At 50.9% G+C, this 21,593-nt stretch overlaps 1 protein-coding gene across 5 annotated transcripts in view; it reads right to left on the bottom strand.

The window, feature by feature from the left end:
* SHROOM2 (shroom family member 2) overlaps positions 1-21,210 on the bottom strand; it is a 135,675-nt gene extending 114,465 nt beyond the window's left edge. For all 5 annotated transcript variants that reach the window (XM_067022967.1, XM_059050093.2, XM_059050092.2 and 2 more), the window contains exon 1: positions 21,046-21,210. In XM_067022967.1, the coding sequence (XP_066879068.1) occupies positions 21,046-21,210 (165 nt within the window). The remainder of the gene's footprint in view (positions 1-21,045) is intronic.
* Between the last annotated feature and the right edge of the window lie 383 nt (positions 21,211-21,593).

The following is a 21,593-nucleotide window of genomic DNA, read 5'->3' on the forward strand; positions in this document are numbered from 1 at the left end:
CCAGAAGGTACTAACCTCATTCGCCTAAAACCTAAACGTTGTTTATTTAAACCTGAAACATGATTTCCTGATTACCACCAAGAACAAAACATAGCCAAAAACCAAAAAATGACTTTCTCAGATCCTCCCTCTTTCTGAGAAAAGTAATACCTGAAAAGTGTATACCTGAAAAGCAATACCTTTTCACAGCATATAATTTTAATGAATTGAAGGCCCAACTATAAAAATACAATCTAGGGCTTCCCTGGCGGCGCAGTGGCTGAGAGTCCGCCTGCCGATGCGGGGGACACGGGTTCGCGCCCCGGTCTGGGGGGATCCCACGTGCCGCGGAGCGGCTGGGCCCGTGAGCCGTGGCCGCTGAGCCTGCGCGTCCGGAGCCTGTGCTCCGCAACGGGAGAGGCCACGACAGTGAGAGCCTCTCGTACCGCCAAAAAAAAAAAAAAAAAAACAATCTAATGACAATTTAAATACAATCTACAACGGACTCCCCTGGTGGCACAGTGGTTAAGACTCCACGCTCCCAATGAATGCAGGGGGCCCGGGTTCTATCCCTGGTCAGGGAAATAGATCCCACATGAGTGCCACAACTAAGGAGCCCACCTGACGCAGCTAAGACCCAGAGCAACTAAATAAATATTAAAAATTTTTTAAAAAATACAATCTACAATTAAGAATAACAAGAAAGCTAAGAGAACAAAGCATGGAAAAGGTTTATTCAATTACATAGCCATCGATTTTTATTCTAGAGTGCAATCAATTAGGCAGAAGTCACATAGCCAGAATGGTTACTGATCTGTGCAAAATTTGGTGGTTCATTTGACGAGATACAGTTTTCATATTATTTATATGGGGCTACAGCTTGGGGCTAAATTACAAGGGAAGTCTAGCTTTCAATACTACTACTGGAACTGGGGCCCCAAAATGCAGGCTGTCAGCCCAGGGCTGTTTGATATTTACTGAACTTTTAAATTACTGTTTTTTCTGTTATGCACAGAGGTCATTTCTACACGTGGTCTGTAATCCCTTCAACGGTGAACACACGTCCATGTCCAGACACTCTTCCTAACTCTTTTTAATGAAAGGGGCATCTGAACTTTCAGCTATCTCCTCACTTCTATAGCTCCTGAAATCATCATTATGACATTTAATCCTCACCAGGATATCGCTGGCTGCATGTTATTTAAAACAAGAAAAACAAAACGACTCTAATCTTCCCTTCCAGAGAAGCCCAGCCAATACCTAGCCTTTGTTTCGTTTGTGACATCCTTATTTTGACTGATGCTTCATAAAAAGGAGGGGGGAAAAAAAAAAAGGACAAAAATTGAGTCAAAGTGACCGAAATGGTTGAACTAGACGCCTACTTTTCAGTAATTATTACACTCAAAGGGAGTTTTTTTTCCAACGGATTCCTCTCCTTTCGAAGCAGCTAGGACCACGCATGGAAAACACAGCAGCAAAGCAAGCCAAGTGTCTGTCGGGAATCCTCCGGAAGTCACAGAGGCCCAGGGGAGGCGCCCCTAGCACACCTGCTCCACGTGGCCCTGGGCAAGTGTGTTGAGACCACACCTGCCCATCACCCCAACTACACCTGGGCAAAGAGGAGGGGCCAGGTCTGCCCTGGAACACACCTGCTCCCTCCCCGGGGCTTTCTAGAGGTGCCACCTGCACGTAGGAGCTGGGACTCGCATGGCCGTGCAGCCCCGGGCCTCCAGCAAATGGCATGGGAGAGGTGACCAGCACCTGCAGCCACCCAGCTCCTTCAGGGCATCTCCAGCATCCTCCAGCCAAGCGCTGGGTGGACCCTGCTGTGCCCCGGGGTACCACTCAGATCCCCTGCCTTCTCTCTATCGGCTCCAGGAGCCCGCAGCAATGCGACTCCGGCCCACACCCCCGCACCCATCTGCCCTCTGCTGAAGAGAGAGCCGCGCCATCACCTCCTGCTTAAAAATCTTCGCTGGGCTTCCCTGGTGGCGCAGTAGTTGAGAATCCGCCTGCCGATGCAGGGGACGCGGGTTCGAGCCCCGGTCCGGGAAGATCCCACGTGCTGCGGAGCAGCTAAGCCCGTGCGCCACAACTACTGAGCCTGCGCGTCTGGAGCCCGTGCTCCGCAACGGGAGAGGCCCGCGCACCGCGATGAGGAGTGAGTGGCCCCCGCTCTCCGCAACTGGAGAAAGCCCCCGCACAGAAACGAAGACCCAATACATTCAAAAGTTAATTAATTAATTTTTTTTAAAAAACCCTTCCCTGGCTCTCAGCGCCCACCTCACCCACGGCGGCCCCCTCCCCTGCCACTAACCTGCAGGAACAGCGCGGCCCCTCCCCCAGCCCAAGGGCTGACTCTCTCCCCAGGCTGTGTGCCTGTGGGTCCACCCAGCACCAGCAGAGGAATCCCTGTGACATGCATGGTGAGGGGTGTGGAGGGCCGGCCCACAGGACGAGCCCTAGGAGGGGCCTTCCCGTCGGCCTCCTGTCCACCAGGTCTGGGCAACTCAAGGATAAGGCTGAACGCCTTGACCCATTTCCTTATGGTAAGTAACAACTTTATCGGGCTATAAGTCACATACCATAAAATTCACCCCTTCAAAGAGTAAATCCATATACAAAACAGAAAACTAGCAGGGACCTACTCTACTCAATACTCTGTCATGGCCTCTGTGGGAAAAGAATCTAAAGGAGAGTGGATATAGGTATACATAAAACTGATTCACTGTGCTGTACACCTGAAACTAACGCAACATTGTAAATCAACTCGACTCCAGTAAAAATTAACTTAAAAAAAGAGGAAACCCAGTGAGGTTTGTATGCTCGGAGCGGTGTAGCCGTCTCCACTCTCTGATCCCAGCTTATTTCTATCACCCCATTCCTCACCCTGACGACTGCCCGTCAGCTCCGTCTCTGTGCGTCTACCTGCGCTGCACATTTATATCGAAGGAAACACACAGCGCGCTCTTGACCTGTTTTCATTTCAAATACCGAACACAGGCATTAGGAAATGTGGTGTCCGATAGCTATTAACAGAAGGGCTGGATTTCAGTTCCAGAAACTCCCGGCTTTGGGACACACATGAGGGGTGGGGAGAAAGGAATGCACCTTCTGGGAGCAGGGACTCCAGGCACCGTTCACAATAAGGTGACACAAGGCCACCCCCGCCCCAATCTCCCACATCACCCTCTTCTCACTACCCCCGAGCCCAAGCAAGTCCCAGCTGAGGTTTCAGAAGTTCCCTGACACTTCCCCCATCTCCTCTACTGGTCCAAACTAGTCCTGCTTTAGAAATTGGTTCTTATTTCATGGGCATAAGACCACCATGGGGCCACCGTTAAAATTCAGATTCCTGGACACCAGCAACCCTGACCCGGTAGGACGGCGTTTGCTGATTCCGATACAAATGGCAGGCGAGTCACACGTTTCTGGAGCAGCAGCTCTCAAACCGGAGCCAGCGCCAGAAGCCCCCGTTCGGGGTTCAGCAGGTCTGCAATGGGGCCAGGACTCTGCGTTTCTCACAAGGCCCCAGGTGAGAATGATCCTGCTGGTCTGGGGGCCGCACTGGGAAAGCCACCGCTTGCCGGGGCGCAACCCCCCTGCCTTTCCACGTTGTCTATGGCTGTTCTCATGCCACGACAGCGGAGAGGAGTAGTTCAGTCCACAAAGCCAAAAACACCGACCCTGACCGTTTGCAGAAAAAAGTCTGCTGATCTCTAGTTTACAGAGGATCATCCAAATATTAGAAATATCATGAGTATGTCTGTGGCCAAGGTGAGACTTCTGGTACTTCATATGGGTTTCAGAGAAGTGCGGGGGGAACGGCATGTAATTTCATAAAACCCTCAGGACTTTTACACTTTAAACAATGACCGTAATAAAGACTTTTGGGGACTTCCCTGGTGGTCCAGTGGTTAAGACTCCATGCTCCCAATGCAGGGGGCCCGGGTTCTATCCCTGGTTGGGGAACTAAGATCCCACATGCATGTCTCAACTAAAGAAAAAAACAAAAGATCCCGCGTGCCCCTACTTAAGACCCAGCGCAGCCAAATAAATAAATATTTTAAGGAGAAAAAAAAAGATTTTCGGAGAACTTCCCTGGTAGTCCGGTGGTTAAGACTCCACGCCCCCAGTGCAGGGGGAGTGAGTTCAATACCTGGTCCGGGTACTAATAAGATCCCGCAAGCCATGCAGCCAAAAAAAAAAAAAAAAGAAAGAAAGAAAGATTTTTTTTTTTTTAAGTCACATAGAAAAAAGAGCTTTAGTGCACTCCTGTACTCAAAGGCCCCCGGCTAGAGACCTAGTCCTGACCACCTAATATGATCTGCAAGCAGGCCGCTCGGGGCTTGGTGTCCCACCTATAAACAAACAACCCTGGTCAAGCCTCCCAGCAGGCTCATTACAGAATGAGGGTGAAAAGAAAGACTCAGCAGAAAACTTGATAAACTGTACAATGGGATATGAAGATAATACCAAGGCACCCCCAACCCTGGAAAGGTTAAGTCCAGTCAGGGATCCCCCTGTAGTCTGGGTTCATGAAACAACCAGAAAGGTTCCAGATGCGGAGCCTCATTTTCATTTGAAGCTGTGTTACTGGAAAGAGAGCAGAAAGGAAGAGAGAGAAGCTCATTTCTCAGCGGGGTGTGGCGGGGGGGGGCGATGGCTTGCTGAGCTGTTATTGCCCTTGGCCACAGGGTGACCGTACTCAGTGTCGGCACCCCAGGACCCACCCCTGCAGAGAGGAAAAGGCACCCTCAACAGAAGAACGGAGGTCAGCAGGGTGCCAGGAGGAAAGGAGGGTGCCCTCCCTCCGAGACAGTCCATGCGCATCTACCACACACTCAAGGGACACGCTGCAGCTTCCCTCCTCGAGGAGGGCCCTGCTGGCTGGCCAGGGCAGTGGGTGCAGTGCCCCCTTTTGGCAAATCTCTACCCTATCTGCGATACAGGAGAAATACACGTGTCCACTTGCTAGGGCTGCCTGGGGACGCTCTACCCTCATGCACGAAAGCGAGAAGCAGCAGCCAAAAGCAAGGCACGGCCCCGTGAGCGCGCGCCTCTCCACAGGAGCACCATTCATGAAAGCAGAAAGGTGCCAACGACCAGATGTCGATCAACTAACCGACAAATGATAAACGAAATGTGCTCTATCCATAAAGTGCCATATTATCCAGCCACAAAAAGGAATGAAGTCCTGACCCACGCTAACGTGGACACGCCTCGAAAACGTGACGCTGAATGAAAGAAGCCAACACAAAAGGCCCCGCGTTGTGTGGTTCTATTTAGATGAAATGTCCACAAGAGGCAAACGCATGGAGACAGACAGGAGACTGGCTGCTGCCAGGGGCTGGGGCCAGCAGGAACGGGGAGGGACTGCTCACGGGCACAGGGTTTCTTTCGGGGGTGATGAAAATTTCTGGAATTAGAGCGATGGCTGCACAACTAAGTGAGTATACTAAACCCACCGAACTGTACGCTTCTTTAAAAGGATGAATCTTACGCTACGTGAGTTATATCTCAATTAAAAAAATTTTTTTAACTCAAGGGAAAAAACATTCCGGCAGGCCTGCCCTGCAGGCTCTCCAGCCCCCCCCACCCCCCCAGGGAATGGAAAGGCTTCCTCAATACTGTGCGTGCACCCTTAGTCCGAGAGGGTGCAGAGCTGGGAGACACGTGCAAAGATCCAGAGGTCAGAAGGCTCTCGGGGTTGCAAGGACGGCAAGGAAGGCAGGCCGCGGTCTCTCTGTGGATCCACGGGACGAGCGCCCCGTGCCGCCAGGCCCGGGCTGGTTCTGGCCGGCAGCGCGGGGCCACGGGTGCTCTGGGGGCCTCCCCCCCCAGGCTGCTCACAGGTCAGGTTCTCTGCGTCCTCCACACGCCCTGGGCCACCCCCTCCTCCACATGCCCATGACACTGAAGTCTGGTTAACAAGGGACCTCGGAGGCAGTAAAGACAGCAGAAATGCAGCCCGGGAGGGCAGGCGAGGGAGACTCGGGACAGCCCACGGACCCTCTCCCCTTCTCCCCGCTGCGGGGGATTCCGGCAGGGCTGCCTTCACAGGTGTGCGCATGCCTGCCTTTCCAGGACAAAGCAGGACCAGGCGAGAGCAACGTGCAAAACAAGTCGCTGTGGTGAGGCCGGGGGCACCTCCTCTCCAGGGCAGGCTCCTCCAGTCCCGCACGCTGCTCTTCCTTCGGGAGCCCGTCACACACCGCGGGTCATCGCCCGCCGCTGGGAGGCCTGGGAAGCGTCATTCTGTAGTGGCTTCACAACACGCAGGGCCTCGTTCTTTAGAAACACCTAAGGTTCCTTCCTCAGTCAAGGCAGGAGGGAGGACTGCAGAACACAAGGCTGGAAATGGGCAGGAGCTGAAAGGTGAAGTACCTTCTAGGCCATCTAAGGTGCAACACGAGGAGTTACCTTTCCAGCAAGAGCCTGAGAAGCCCAGCTGGGCTCTGGCACATGCACTGCTGCGGGTCTAGAGGAGGCTGGCGCACGGAGAGTCCAGAGGCGGTGACAGTACCAGACCAGTCCCGTGACCGCCCCGAGAGGCGACGACGGAGGCCAGGACACCAGGGGTGAAAGAGAAGGTACACAAATGAGACACTGAGGCTCCAGGGACTGGGTGATCGGTTGGCCACGGAAGGTCAAGGAGAGACAAGCATCAAGGATGACTCCTGCATTTGGGGATAAACCTGTCGGCAGGCCCGGAAGTGCGGGAGAATTAAGGTAAAGGAAGGTGCAAGATCTGCAGCTGCAACACGCTGAGTTGCAGCAGCCTGGGCGGTGCCCAGGCGGCTCTCCCAGCAGAATCTGGGCCTGCAGTGGAGACCTGAGAGCTGGCTGCCTGCCTCAAGGAAGCACACGAGACCACCTAGGCAAGAGAGGAGAGAGAAAGGAGGGGCCTCCAGCAGAAACCAACACTGCGGCGGACGGACGGCCAAGGGGAAGGGCCAGTAAAGGCCACTTTCACGAGGGTCAAAAGAAGGAGAAAGCGTTTCTGCGTGAATGAGACATCTCTTTCAGATCGGCAGTAACACCACAGGTAATTTGAGAATTACACCCTGTAACAGCAAACCTAAGTCCCTGCGAGGGAGCACACGAAGAAGTGTCCTCAATCAGCAGCAGACAATGTCAGTTTACCTTTGGGGGTAAAACTGCACAACTACATGCAGTGCTGTGAGGTTCCAATAATTTTTCTCCAAAACGCCAGCCCCTGGAAACGGGGAGGAAGAGGGGACACAGTAGCCCCACCCCAGCTCATAACCCGTAGAGGCATCCACTCTGGATGATTTCATCCACTCTGTGGGGAGATCAACACAAAATAAATATGACTCAAGCAGCAGCAGGCCTGTCTTTTCAAGTCCAGATGTTTCCTTTCCAAACTTTCATTCAAGATTCAGGGCATCTAAACACTAATGAAGAGTACAAGAAAAGCTGCACCTACCAAAAAAAGCACACAGTTGTTTTAAAGACCAACGCGTTTGATCAATACGAAGTACTCAGTTTTCCAGAAGTTAGGGTTTTCTTTTTTATATGCTTGTCTACAAAAAGCTAAATGATAAAACTCAATATATACCATAGTAATGAAACATATCATTTTTAAAATTCCAAGTGGCATACACAAAACTAAGCTTCCTCTAAGCTAGCATGTGACTCCAAAGATTTTTGACAACGTAATTCTTAAGAGAATTACGCTCAAGCAACTCATAATTAGATCTGCCCGGTACCAAGCAAAAAATTCCACAGACGGGGAAAAAAAATTCAACATAGCTCCCCTACCAAAAATAAGATTATTAAATGTTTTGGGTTGCTGATTATCTTCTCCCTTAGTTTCGATTTTCTGAAGATGGTTTGAATCTTTCTGCAACAAGAAAAAAACAGTATTGCTACGCTTACAAGTTGACAAGCACACGTACAATTAGCACAGATAAGTATCACTGTGTTTACAAATTTACAAACATGGCACAATTCACACAGACAGGATCAGAATTTCATCAGCAGCAGTATTTCATCAGCTTCCGCACTTCCAAAGCCACAAGCAAAGAATCCCTTCACCTTTTATGAAAGTCACAGAGGGCCACCGGGGTCCCCCCCCAACCGACCAACACCTACCTTCCCAGGCTTTCGGTAAGCATTTCAACACCTGGAACAGAAGAGGCTCTCCTTCCTCACCCCTCTCAGCACCCACTGCCCCCTAACCCTCAGATCCCCACACCAATGCCACCTTCCTCCGGGGACCAGCTTTACTTTGCACTTGCCTTTATCTCCCTTTCCTTGATGGTCTATACCTCATGTGTCTATGTCTTCTATTCCCTAGGGAAAGTAAGAGCCTGCCATACGAGATCGTAATTCCTCGATCTGATAGAGGCAGCCCAGTTAATGAGGATTTAATGTAAACCCGCCCAGGCAATAGCCTCTGCACTTGAACCCAAGGGGGAAGTAAAGCACAATCCAACCAGGAGAAAGGTGCACGCCCTGACACCATACCGGCAGCCGCCCTCCTCTCCTCTGGGCAGCCCTCCCGGGCTAAGTTCAGTAGCTGGACTGAGGAGCCTCCCTGCCTCTGCCCCACCTCTCCATAGCTACCAGGCAATCATCTGCAGGGAGGGGAAGGCAAAGCAACACAGGGTGAAAATTAAATTACCAGCTGAGGGAAAAGCTACAGTGGAAAGAAGCTGAACTTGTGAGCACGCAGGTCTTATTTTACGTAACAAGTGCGCAGGGAATAAGCTACATCCTAACTGGACACCCACAGTGATTCCTTCTACGAAGTAAATAATCATTCCCTCTGTATGGGTGTAAATTAACCATTATATATTCAGTCTCTTAAAGCTGGCGGTATTCATTAAAAGGAAAACTTTTGAAAACAAACTTATGGTTACCAGGGGTGTGATGGGGGGGGGGAAGGGATAAATTGGGAGACTGGGACTGACGTACACACACCACTACATATAAAATAGATAACTAATAAGGATCTACTGTACAGCACAGGGAACTCTTCTCAATACTCTGTAATGACCTATACGGGAAAAGAATCCAAAAAAGAGTAGATATATGTATATTATAACTGACTCACTTTGCTATACACCTGAAACTATACTATAAACTATTTACAACACTGTAAATCGACTATATTCCAATAAAAATTTAAAACAAACAAACAGAACAAAAAAACAACAAAGAAAATTCCTGCCTTCTCCCCAGATTTCATTTGTTAAAAGGGTCTTAACTCTTGTAGTAAGTAATCAAAGAAACGTGTAACGGCCCAGATACAACAGAGGCTTATTTCTTGCTCATACACTGGTACTGCTGGGAGGGTAACCAGGCTGCGGTCAGCTAGCTTCCTCCTCAGGCATTCAGGGACCTGTGCTGATGCGGCTCCGCCCTAGGACCATCTTCATTCCAGACAACCAGGAGACGAAAGCAGGACAGGCGGTAAATGGCCTGCATCACTTCTACCTGCTTCTGATTGGGTAGAACTATGGCCTCAACAGCTGCAAGGGAAGCTGGGAAGTGTAGTCCAGCAGCATGTCCAGAAGGAAAAGGAGCCGCAGGCTCCAGTGAGCAGATAGCATCTCTACCAAGCCTGTGGGTCTGACTCCATGCCCTCAAAGATTTTCTACTTCCAGAAAGCAAAGCAGTGAAGAAATGGAGTTTGTTGTCATGGGATATTTAACCTTCATCTTTCCTACTATTTTCACTTCCCAAACCACTTTTTAAAATCTTATTCTTCTGAATATCACATTGATCTGAAAGAGCTACCTTTCATTATTATTATAAAAAGGAAAAATCAGTATTATTCAAAAACACTTTAGGGACTTCCCTGGTGGTCCAGTGGGTAAGACTCTGCGCTCCCCATGCGGGGGGCCCGGGTTTGATCCCTGGTTGGGGAACTAGATCCCACACGCATGCCGCAGCTAAAAGTCCACATGCCACAACTAAGAAGTACGCATGCCGCAACTGGGAGTACGCATGCCGCAACTAAAGACCTCACATGCTGCAACTAAAGATCCCGCATGCCACAACCAAGAACCGGTGCAGCCTAAATAAATAAATAAATATATTTTTAAAAAACCAGTTTTCGGTGGAAAGGAGGGAAATAATCACTTCCAGTGGGCTGTAAATAGCACAGCGAATGTACTGGTGCTGGGCAGAAGACATGTATTTGAACTAAATGCTTTTCTACAAATCCAATGCGAAACAGTCAGAATAAGTACCAAAATCTCTAGGAGACACATGAAAATGTTGCCATACAAAATCCAGCTTAAAGTCCTTCCATAATAAACTGGCAATTTCATACATTAACATTACTTTTTTAAGAAATTTCTTCACGTTATTTTTTACAGCTTTCCAAGTTCTTAGTGAAGCAGGATGAAGTAGGGGAAAGGGGGGAAGGGGGAGGAGAGATGGAATTTAAATCTACTAGAACTAGGGCTTCCCTGGTGGCACAGTGGTTAAGAATCCGCCTGCCAATGCAGGGGACACGGGTTCGAGCCCCGGTCCGGGAAGATCCCACGTGCCGCGGAGCAGCTAAGCCCGTGCGCCACGACTACTGAGCCTGCGCTCTAGAGCCCGCGAGCCACAACTACTGAGCCCGCATGCCACAACTACTTAAGCCCGCGTGCCTAGAGCCTGTGCTCCGCAACAAGAGAAGCCCCCATGATGAGAAGCCCCTGCACCACAACGAAGAGTAGCCCCTGCTCTTCGCAACTAGAGAAAAGCCGTGCACAGCAACAGACCCAACGCAGCCAAAAATAAATAAATAAAATTTTAAAAATGTAAAAAAAAAAAAAAAATCTACTAGAGCTAGCTTTCCATACTGACTGATTTCACCCCTGTGTCAATATACTGAAGTGGGAATGATTCTAGTTTGACAGCCTGAAGGATTAAGGGTGAGAAAAGGTTAAGGACAGAGTGCACGATTCAGCTACATATGCAAGACGTTCCCTCCAGACTGGAACCACCGTGGCCAGAGCAGGAGGAAGAGATGAGCACTCTCACGTCTCCAAGCAAAGCAGGGCTCCTCTAAACTGGCAAACCTCGCACCAACTTTCAAATCTGCCCTACATCGGAAACTTACGTTCCATAGAGGAAAACATTACTATCTGAAGGGATGTGACCAGCCCAAAAGAAACAAGTGAAGCTATGGCCTTAAAGGAGTCCCCAGAGAAGCAGCCTGGCTAGATCACTCACCCACACGCACCAGCCTCCAAAAAGCATTGTGGTCACCCACTCTTACATACCTGCAGACAGCAAGGACGAACTGAGCCTCCAACAGAGGCCAAAGAAACACACAAAAAGCAGCGGAGCTCAGAAACGGAATCTACACAGCAAGACATTTTTTTAAACCAGTTTAATATTCTCAAAGATATGAAAGAAGAACCATGAAACAAGATCAGTATGGTATCAAAAAGGAACATTCGAGAACAACACTAACAAAACAGACAAACAAAAAATAAACAACTTTGGAAATTAAAAAAAAAAAAAGCACACGTTTAAAACTCAATGGAAGGGATTGGAAGATAAGGCTGTACAAAATCTCCTGAGAAGAACAAAAATACAGAGAAAAGAAAAATAAGACAGAAAAAATGTTAGTCCAAAGGACTGAAAAACAGAAAGCTTTGGGACCTCCTTGGTAGTGCAGTGATTAAGAATCCGTCTGCCAATGCAGGGGACAGGGGTTCGAGCCCCACTCTGGGAAGATCCCACATGCCGCGGAGCGGCTGGGCCCGTGCGCCATAACTACTGAGCCTGCACTCTAGAGCCCGTGAGCCACAACTACTGAGCCCACGTGCCACAACTACTGAAGCCCGCGCACGTAGAGGCCGTGCTTCGCAGCAAGAGAAGCCACTTCAACGAGAAGCCCGTGCACCGCGACGAAGAGTAGCCCCCACTCGCTGCAACTAGAGAAAAGCCCGCATGCAAGCAATGAAGACCCAACGCAGCCAAAAATAAAAATAAATTAATTAAATTTTAAAAAGAAAAGAAACAGAAAGCTCTGTTGTCTCCGCAGCAATACTGTACACCAGCGGAGATTAGCACACCACCTGCAAAGGAAGTGCCGAGGGAAAACCGTCTCCAACTCAGACTTCCACACCCAACAATCCATATACTGTCAAGATAAAATAATGACATTCTCAGAAAGAGAAGGTCTCAAAAGACGATCCCCTGTGTGTCCGAATATAGTAAAAGATTTTTTGCAACTGGGGAAGGTGCGGCAGATGAATCAACGATATGCACGTAGAAAATCAGGCAAAGAAACAAAGCCTATCCTTACCCTTGGTGATTATGAAAACTTGTGCTGGAGACATAGTCATAGTTTGTACCACCAGGCTCAGCAGTGTTGGCACTGGCATTCAAAATAACAGGGCTTCGCTGGTGGCGCAGCGGTTGAGAGTCCGCCTGCCGATGCAGGGGACACGGGTTCGTGCCCCGGTCCGGGAAGATCCCACGTGCCGCGGAGCGGCTGGACCCGTGAGCCGTGGCCGCTGCGCCTGCGCGTCCGGAGCCTGTGCTCCGCAACGGGAGAGGCCACGACAGGGAGAGGCCCGCGTACCGCAAAAAAAAAAAAAAAAAAAAGCTAGGAACAAAATAACATACACCCCGAATACTGCTAACCAAGTGGTTCTCAAAGGGGGCAATTTATTTTTTTATTTTTTTGCAAATGCTGTAACATTTTATTCTGTCAATTATGAGATGAAAAACAAATCTTAAAAATAAATTTTGTCTTTAAATAACTTTTTCTACATACCTGCAGGATGCTTTACCGTTTATTTTTATTTTTTTATATGCATATATTTTTTTTCCCCTAACATCCTCATTGGAGTACAATTGCTCCACAATGGTGTGTCAGCCCCTGCTGTACAACAAAGCGAGTCAGCTCTACGTATACATATATCCCCACGTCTCCTCCCTCTCGCGTCTCCCTCCCGCCCTCCCTATCCCACCCCTCCAGGTGGTCACAGAGCACCGAGCTGACCTCCCTGCGCCGCGCGGCCGCCCCCCACCGGCCACCTTCCCCATCCATGCATCTGTCAATGGGCAGCCGGGACGCCCCCAGGTCCTGGCCGCCGCAAAGAGCGCCGCAGTGAACACCGTGGCACGTGACTCTCCCCCGAACCACGGTCTTCTCAGCGTATTTTTTTTTAAACTTTATTTTTTTTTACTGAAGTAGAGTTGATCTACAATGCGTGCCAATCTCTGCTGTACAGCAAAGTGACCCAGTTCTACACACAGAGACATTCTTCTTTCTAATATCTTTTCCATTATGGCTTGTCACAGGATTCTGAATACAGTTCCCTGTGCTCCACAGTAGGACCTTGTTGTTTATCCATCCTACGTGTAACAGTTTACATCTGCTCATCCCGAACTCCCAGTTCAAAGGGGGCAATTTTTGTCCCCCAGTGGACATCTGGCAACGTCTGGAGACGTTTCTGACCATCTCAGCTCCAGGAGACGGAGGAATGTGTACTGGCTTCTAGTGGGTAGAGGCCAGGGATGCAGCTCAGCATCCCACAGGGCACAGGACGGCCCCCCACGACAGAGCACTATTTGGCCCCAAACGTCAGTGGTGCTAAGGTTGAAAAAACCAACCCTCTTCGAAGCAAAATTAAGATGTAGTTACATTGGGAGTATGGGGGCCCAAGGTATGTGTCTGGGTGGTTGGTGTGGAAAAAAAGACTACATCCCAAGCTTCCATAGTGGGAAGTCAACAATTATCCCGAAACGGAGCAATGAAAGTAGCAGCCATAGAGAACATAGGCAAATGCCCAAAGAAATCAGCTAAAAAGTTTCAATAGCTTCTCTAGGGAAGAGGAAAGGACAGTGCGGAGCTGCTGGTATGATAACACGCCCTGCAGAACTATTTGATCATTGCAACTGCGCAAGGGCCACTTCGATAAAAATAAAAACAAAACTCAAAAAGATACACTAACATTTTGTGTCTTTCCTCCCTTGAATAAGTAAAATGTTGCCTTTAGAGCCCACACAATCTACCCTGCCTGGGTTCTTGCTGACCTTCACAATTTGCCTTTGACCTGAAAGTCTTGGTCACCTTTGGCCAAAAGGAAGACAATCGCAACCCTTCCCGGGCCATGTAGAGCACCGTTCTTCCAGATCCATCCAACAGAGGCTGCACACATTGCCTCCAACTTCACACCCAGGAGATATTAGAAAGACAGCCCAGGGGCTCCCCTGGTGGCGCAGTGGTTGAGAGTCCGCCTGCCGATGCGGGGGACGCGGGTTCGTGCCCCGGTCCGGGAGGATCCCACGTGCCGCGGAGCAGCTGGGCCCGTGAGCCGTGGCCGCTTAGCCTGTGCGTCCAGAGCCTGTGCTCCGCATCGGGAGAGGCCACAACAGTGAGAGGCCCGCGTACCGGGGTGGGGGGGGGGGAAGAAAAAAGAAAAACAGCCCAGGTTAAAAAAAAAAAAAAAAAAAGTTACCTCTGCAATGCAATTCAGAACATCCTGGCTTTTCAGAACAACCTTATTTGTTCGAACCTAAAATAAAGTTAGTCCAATTATTTTTTAACCATATCCTACCGTCGTCCTTCTACTAAGATATGTTCCCCCAAAGAGAGGGCTTAACATTCGCACGGGTCAAGGAAACAGGCTCCACCTACCACAGGGCCATGCAAATATCGAATCCAGCAAGGTAACAGGAAAACAACTCTTCCAGAATACACCCTCCCTCTGCTGAACACTGGCAACAGGTTTTAAAAAGACCAAAAGAGCAATATGCAACCCTGAGGGCTTTCAAAACCCTTCGTGTGGGTGGAAATTGCAGCTTGGAAGAGTGCGGCTTGCATAATTTCTCATCAAAGGATGGCCCCATGCCTGACTGCAGTGCATGAAAAGTAGAAGAGGTAAGACTGAATAAAAAGTCTGTTCAGCCTTTAAGTTCTTAAATTATCTCGTTGACTGTTTACAGCGCGCCCAGTGTAGGAGAAGAAAGGCTCCCCAGAGCCTCGAAGAAATCCTCAAATCCAGGTTCATTTGCATGCTGACACAAAACAACAGCTCCAAAGTGCCTTCCAAATAGAAAAGCCAGCCCTTTCCAAGCTGGGAGCCCAGTTTCTCTAGCCGAGAAATAGGTGAATTAAGAAATCCCAGCTCGTTAGGACCAGGTGAAAACGGCTATTTTTATGAGCCTTTCCTTCTCATTCTCTTCTACATTTAGCTCTCGGGCAAACTTGTTTTCTTCCTTTCAAAAGATGAATGTCAGGACATGTTAGGAAGCGCTCCTAACTGAACCCGGAAGGGCAAAATCCATCACGATGCAGGAGTGTGATGCCCAGCTTAAGTTTATAGCTTTTCACACTGTGGAAGCTTCTGGATTTATAGACGTGAGTCCTGCTGAATTAATTTCTACGAGAGGAAGACCCCCCCCCCACCCATTGCACCTCAAACCTCCAGGACCAGAGCTCGGGATGGGACTTGGGTCTCTCTGCCAGACTTCCCACCCCTGCACCCAAAACACCTCCGGAGGACCGGGGTAACAATTAACAGGACCCAGCTAGGCACAGGCTGGGACGGGAATAAAGATGTATCTGAATGCCAGCTGGCAAGGCAGGTCTTGCCTTTCCACCAACTGGAAAGGTGTTCCAGCACAGGAAAGAAAACTCACCCTCCTTTTTTTTTTTTTTAACCGTACTATTAATTTTTAAATACAAATGAGTCTCTGGCATTACACTCCTACGAACAATCAGCAAGCTGCAGCTGGCCTCAAAGAGGCTGGGATCTCACGGTGCCCAGGAGTTGCCTGGGCCATAACAGCACCCACGGCACCTGAGTCTGCCGCGGAGGGGCGCCCAGGCCTCGCCCACCCACCACTTACTTCTATGGAGCCCTGGGAGAGTGGCAGTGGTCCTTAGACGGGTGCTGACGCGGGACTGTGCCTCAACACCGGCATCGAGCAAAACCCAGAGAGGCTGAGATCCATCGGTGCCCGATCCACAGCTGAATTCCACAGACGCCCACCCCCCCCCGCCCCGCCGCCACCTTTTTCACAGCCTTCAGTGGTAACTGATAAAGAACTTGGCTCTTGGGGGCCAATATAAGGACGTCCAGACAACAATTTGTCCCGACCAGGGGTGCCAGGCCACCAACGACCGCGCCTCAGTACAGCCCATGAAAGGCAGCCCCTTTCAGACCACCACACAAGGTACCCCCCACCCCGCGCCGACAGCCAGGCTCCGCCCCAAGCCTCCGCCATCAGGAGCTCTAACGGCTGGCACAGGACATTTGCCACCTGGGTGTGTGGGCCAACCCCCCAAAAATGTGCCCCGCTTCCCCTCCACCCCTCCTTCAGCATGCAAACCAAGAGGGACATTTAAGGACATGGCCCGGCAGCCAGTGAAACGCCGAACGGTCCGAAGGCTCCTGAGGGTGCGTCAGGCTGGGCACCCCAAGCCCTGGCTCTCCCGCACCACCCCCGGGACGGCTCTGGTCCCCAAAGGCAACCTGAAAATCAACGGGTTCCCAAAGGAGCTGCCCGTGGGACCAGGCCAGGCCCAAATTACTGTCTTCTTTGGAGCTCCTGGCTAAGGCTCTGGCAGTCTTGGCAGGAAGGGGTGGGGGGGACCTAAGAAACGGTGAAAAGGAGGGGCAGGGGCTTCATTCCTTCCCCGGTTAACAAACATTCCTGAGGCCGAAGGGGGTCTGCGGACACCCAGCTGGCCCACTTAAGGCTTCCTAACGAATCCCCAAAGGCCCTTCTGGAATATTCTAGCCCCTCCAGTGGCACGGTAGAAATCAGGCCCTACCCACCCCCGTGGAACTTTTACACTTGCTGAGCTGATGGGGAAAGGAAGTGCCGCGCACACAGCAGGACCGCGTACAAGATCGCACCTACTTACACAGCTCCTGAGAGGTCCCGCGTCAAAGCACAGCCTCGGAAACACTACCGAGTCAAAACCTTTGGCGTTTCCTAAGGCATGGACTTTATTTCTGCTCCCTCTGTGACAGCCGCAGGCAAAACTGGGGATCTGCGTATCTTCCAGCCCTGGTAAGACGTCAAGCTACGAGTCAGTGTCAATGTAACGAACGGTTACAAATCTGGCTGCCACCTTGCTGGGGAGCTTCACGTGTGCACTGTGGATTCCACGAATGCCACCCTCGGGAAGTCAGTATCCCTTTAACTTCAAACCCGACCCAGAGAAAAGAGCAGCTCCTGCCGAAAGCCCTTGAAACACAGCACTCGGGAGTTCCTGCTTCCATTTCCTTTATCCAGATACAAAAATGCAGATGAAGCAAGTATTTGTTTGAGTTTTACTATGTAAATGAAGCCTATTATCAGGGCCAGCGCTTAGGAAGAAAACAGCCGTCCCCGCCAAAGCTGTCTGCCAGGGGTCTCCGAGTATCTTCAAAAAGAAGAATTAAGGGCTTCCCTGGTGGCGCAGTGGTTGAGAATCCGCTTGCCGATGCAGGAGACACGGGTTCGTGCCCCGGTCTGGGAAGATCCCACGTGCCGCGGAGCGGCTAGGCCCGTGAGCCATGGCCGCTGAGCCTGAGCGTCCGGAGCCTGTGCTCCACAACGGGAGAGGCCACAACAGTGAGGCCCGCATACCACAAAAAAAAAAAAAAAAAAAAAAAAAAAAGAAGAAGAATTAAGCACAAGCGTTCAAAGCTAAAATCCTTTCAGAGCAAAACTGATAGACAGTTACTCTAGCGAGGGTCATCTATGCCCAGGAAACATCTGGCAATGTCTGCAGACTTTTCTGGTTGTCACACCTGGGGGGTGGTGCCAGTGGGCAAAGGCCAGCGCTGCCGCTAGACACCCTACAATGCACAGGACAGCGCCACCGCCCCCAGCAAAGAAACACCCGGCCCAGAACATCGGTAGTGCGAAGGTTGAAAAACCCTCATAGGATGTGACGAAATTACTGAATATGGCATTGCAAGTGATTCCAGACAAGAGCAGACGGCACCAAGTGGAGAGAAAGCAGAGACATGCAGAGGGTCAAGATCTGGTCCCAAGGACCCTTCTCAAGACTTGCCAGGTTTGTGACCTCAGGGCACACCAGTGAACCCTCCTTGGCTTTAGCTGTTTCACCTACAAAATGGGCTAATGAAACTCCATCAAGGGGCTTCCCCAGTGGCGCAGTAGTTGAGAATCCACCTGCCAATGCAGGGGGACAGGGGTTCGAGCCCTCATCCGGAAAGATCCCACGTGCTGCGGAGCAACTAAGCCCGTGCGCCACAACTGCTGAGCCTGCGCTCTAGAGCCCGCAAGCCACAACTACTGAGCCCGAGAGCCACAACTACTGAAGCCCACGCACCTAGAGCCATGCTCCGCAACAAGAGAAGCCACTGCGATGAGAAGCCCCTGCTCGCCCCAACTAGAGAAAGCCCGTGCGCAGTAACGAACACCCAACGCAGCCAAAAATAAATAAATTAAATAAATTAAAAACTCCATCAGGAGATCAGGGACTGAACCAGCCTTGTTCTTGGCATGACTTCCAGTTCTAAGCTGTACACTCCTATGAGGCTTTCAACTGAGACACTTATCATCATAAACAGAGTGCGTCCTCTTACAGTGTATCAAGCTTCTTCCAAGGCAGATTCTGTTACAAATGAGCTGTATAATATCCCAGGGCTCTAATATGTAACAATTTAATTACAAGGTTTTTTAAATGAAAAAAAAAAAAAAAAAGCTATTAGAAGGCCTATTATTTAATGATCCCTAGAGATTTTTCAGTAGGTACTGGGAAAAGAAGATTCAAAGCTTGGATTAATCTAAATTCTGGAGGTGGAACAAATTTCCCCGGTCTCCATCACAACAGTCTATTTCCATTTTTTAAGTGATTATAATGGACACGCTTTCCTTTATCCTTCTCTAATAATGTGACAGTTAATTACCAGCTGTTGGATTGTAAGCAAGCATCAGTGATGACTTAATCCAGGAGAAAACACAAGTAGGTGAAATACTGCAAATACCATGCAATACAATGTGTGGTTGAGGAATATATACATGCATGTGTGAGCACACGTGTGTGCATGTGTGAGCACAGGTGTTCAAGTGTACACAGGTGTGCCTGGAAATTTGTCACAGATGTCCCAAACTGTCCTGAATCCTCTCCATCCTAAGCAAAGAAACCACAAATCTCCAGTCACAGTAAAGCACCTATAAACACCAAGCAGCAGTTTAAGGGAGGGACACGTGAGCATCTCAGATAAGACTCAAGCAGTTTTATTTCTGCAAAATCCTGAAGCACGATCTGGAAAGGCAGGGCGTGTACACCGCTACCAGCCTAGCCCTACCTACTCCCACACCTTAACAGCTACCCTGACAGCCAACCCAGGGGCCAAATCAGGAGCAGACTGCCTGCCTCCCGCGCCCTGCACAGGCCCTGGTGTGTGTCCACGGGTTTTACTGCCCACCTCCTTCAGTTTCTAGAACAGGGCCCCCTCCTGCACAAGGAGAAGAGAAACCACTAAGAATGCGTGGGATTTTTTAGAACTTGAGGTACAAGAGAAAGGAGGAGGTCCCCTTCTCCAGCTTCCGGTAAAACAACTGAATTTTTAGAGTTTAAGTCCAGCTTTCTTACACTGCATAAGCCCAAAAAGCAAGATGTCATCTTAAATGATGTTTTACGACTTACTCCATCCGCTGTAAAGACAGGTCCGAGGAAGACAGGTTGAATCGCGCGCGTGCGCGTATTCTTTTTTAAAAGAATCTCAAGAAACGATAAAAGTCTGAGTAATTTGCCTGATATCTTTTTAACTTTTACCATCAGAAATGCCCGGTAAAACTTTTATTATTGAAAAGGCACAGGCTACTAAGCCTTAATGCACGTATATGCAGGAAATGCCTGTCCTGCACAAGGTGTATACTCTACAGCTGCTCCACCACATACATTTTTCCAGAGAATCTAATTCATTAATGGGTTGCACATGGGTGAAAACTTAAAACAACAATGACAGCCTCTTTCCCCGGTTCCACATAAATTCAGTATACGACTCCCCTCAAAGTCTCTGGTTTTATAAATATAAGAATGAGAGAAAATAAAGATCAGAGAAGTTTAGTGTCTCATTTACTATCTAGACAACAAAGCCACACCGCCTCCCAAATTCAATCCGGTGGGGTGGGGTTAGGAGTCACTTTAGTTCCTGCTGCTGTGGGGAGGCAGGAAAGCAGAGAAAACCAGTAAGTCACCTTCAAACGCTGCTAGGAGCCAAGAATTTTTGCATTTTAAAGGGAACTTTGTCCCCAGGAATGGCGCGGCCCAGACCTTCCCAGAGAAACTGACCAATAGACACTTTTAACCAGAAGAAAACAGGACGACTGGTTTGCTGTTTGTGTGCTTTTACAGGTTTATACAGGTTCGGCTGGTAAGTTTCAAGATGGGTTTTCTGTTTTGAGACAAGAGAATTCAAAGTTCTAAAGTAACCCCCCCCACACACACACACATTAGAGACTTATGTGGGGGCTCAAATCCCACTTTTATAAAGGACGCTGAAAAGTTTCAACCTGTAAATTTTGCAGGTATCCAGAGCGCCGTGGGTCTAGGGCTGGAAGCGAAAGTCAATAAATATTGATGGGCTTTTGGGAATCGAGAAGCTAGGCTGGCGGCAGCTGCTAGTCTGGGCTTCCTAGCGATAACGGGTGGAAGTCCAAGGGGTGCAGAAACAAGTACCTAGAGAGGCAAACACAGGTGGGGACGTCTCTGTCCACCCCAGGCACGTGGGAATGTCCCTCCCCGACCTCTGGGTAGGCCCACAGGTGCAGGCCGGCGCAGGCGAAGCCGGGAGTGACAGGGGACCCTGCCAGGCCCTTCCCCGGAGGGGGAGGGGAGGGGACCCGGAACAGGAGCCATTGAAACTGCGCGGCGCTAGGAGCCCGCAGGACCGGGAAACAACGCAGAGGGGCCAAGGTGGCGCCCGGACCACACACCTATGCGAGCCCGGCTACCCACGGCCTCGCAGGTAACCCAGGCGGACGCGCGTCCCGGGCCCGGGGGCGCAAACCGGACACCCCCTCCAGCGCTCCTACCCCCCGACGAGTCCCTCGGCCCCAGGCCACCTCCCGGCTGTCACCGTGCGCGTCCCGCGCCCTCCGTACCTTCGTGATGACCAGCGGCTCGCCGTGCTCGCGGCCGCCCTTCAAGGTGAAGCCCCAAGGGGCGCCGCCGCTCAGCTGCACCTCCACCAGGCGCCCGCCATCGGCCGCCCGCGCCTCGGCCTCTGCCAGGCGCTCGGGCCGCGCGCGGGGCTCTGCGCCCTCCATGGCGCGGGGCGTGGAGGCGGCGCGGCCGCTCAGGCCCCCAGGGCCGCCCGACCTGCGCCCATGCACTCCGCGGAGCCCCGGCCGGCCGAGGGCGAGGGAGACTCCCGGCGCCCCCGCCGCCGCCGCCGCCGCCGGCCACTGGCAAACTTGCGCTGCAACTTGGGAGGAAAGTACCGGCCCCGGACAGGGAGGGAGCCTGGAGGACGCGCGGCGCGGCGCGGCGCACGGGGGAGGGCGGGCCCGGAGGGGGCGGGCCCGCGGGGAGGGGCGGGGAGCGGCGGGGTCCGGCGCGCGCGCGGGGGCTCGCGCCGCTCGGGGGGCAGGGGGCGGGGCGAGCGCTCGGGTTCCCGCGAGTTGCCCGGAGGGGGGGAGGGGCGCGCCGT

Source organism: Kogia breviceps, chromosome X, assembly GCF_026419965.1.
Source record: "Kogia breviceps isolate mKogBre1 chromosome X, mKogBre1 haplotype 1, whole genome shotgun sequence".
NCBI classification, from domain to species: domain Eukaryota; kingdom Metazoa; phylum Chordata; class Mammalia; order Artiodactyla; family Physeteridae; genus Kogia; species Kogia breviceps.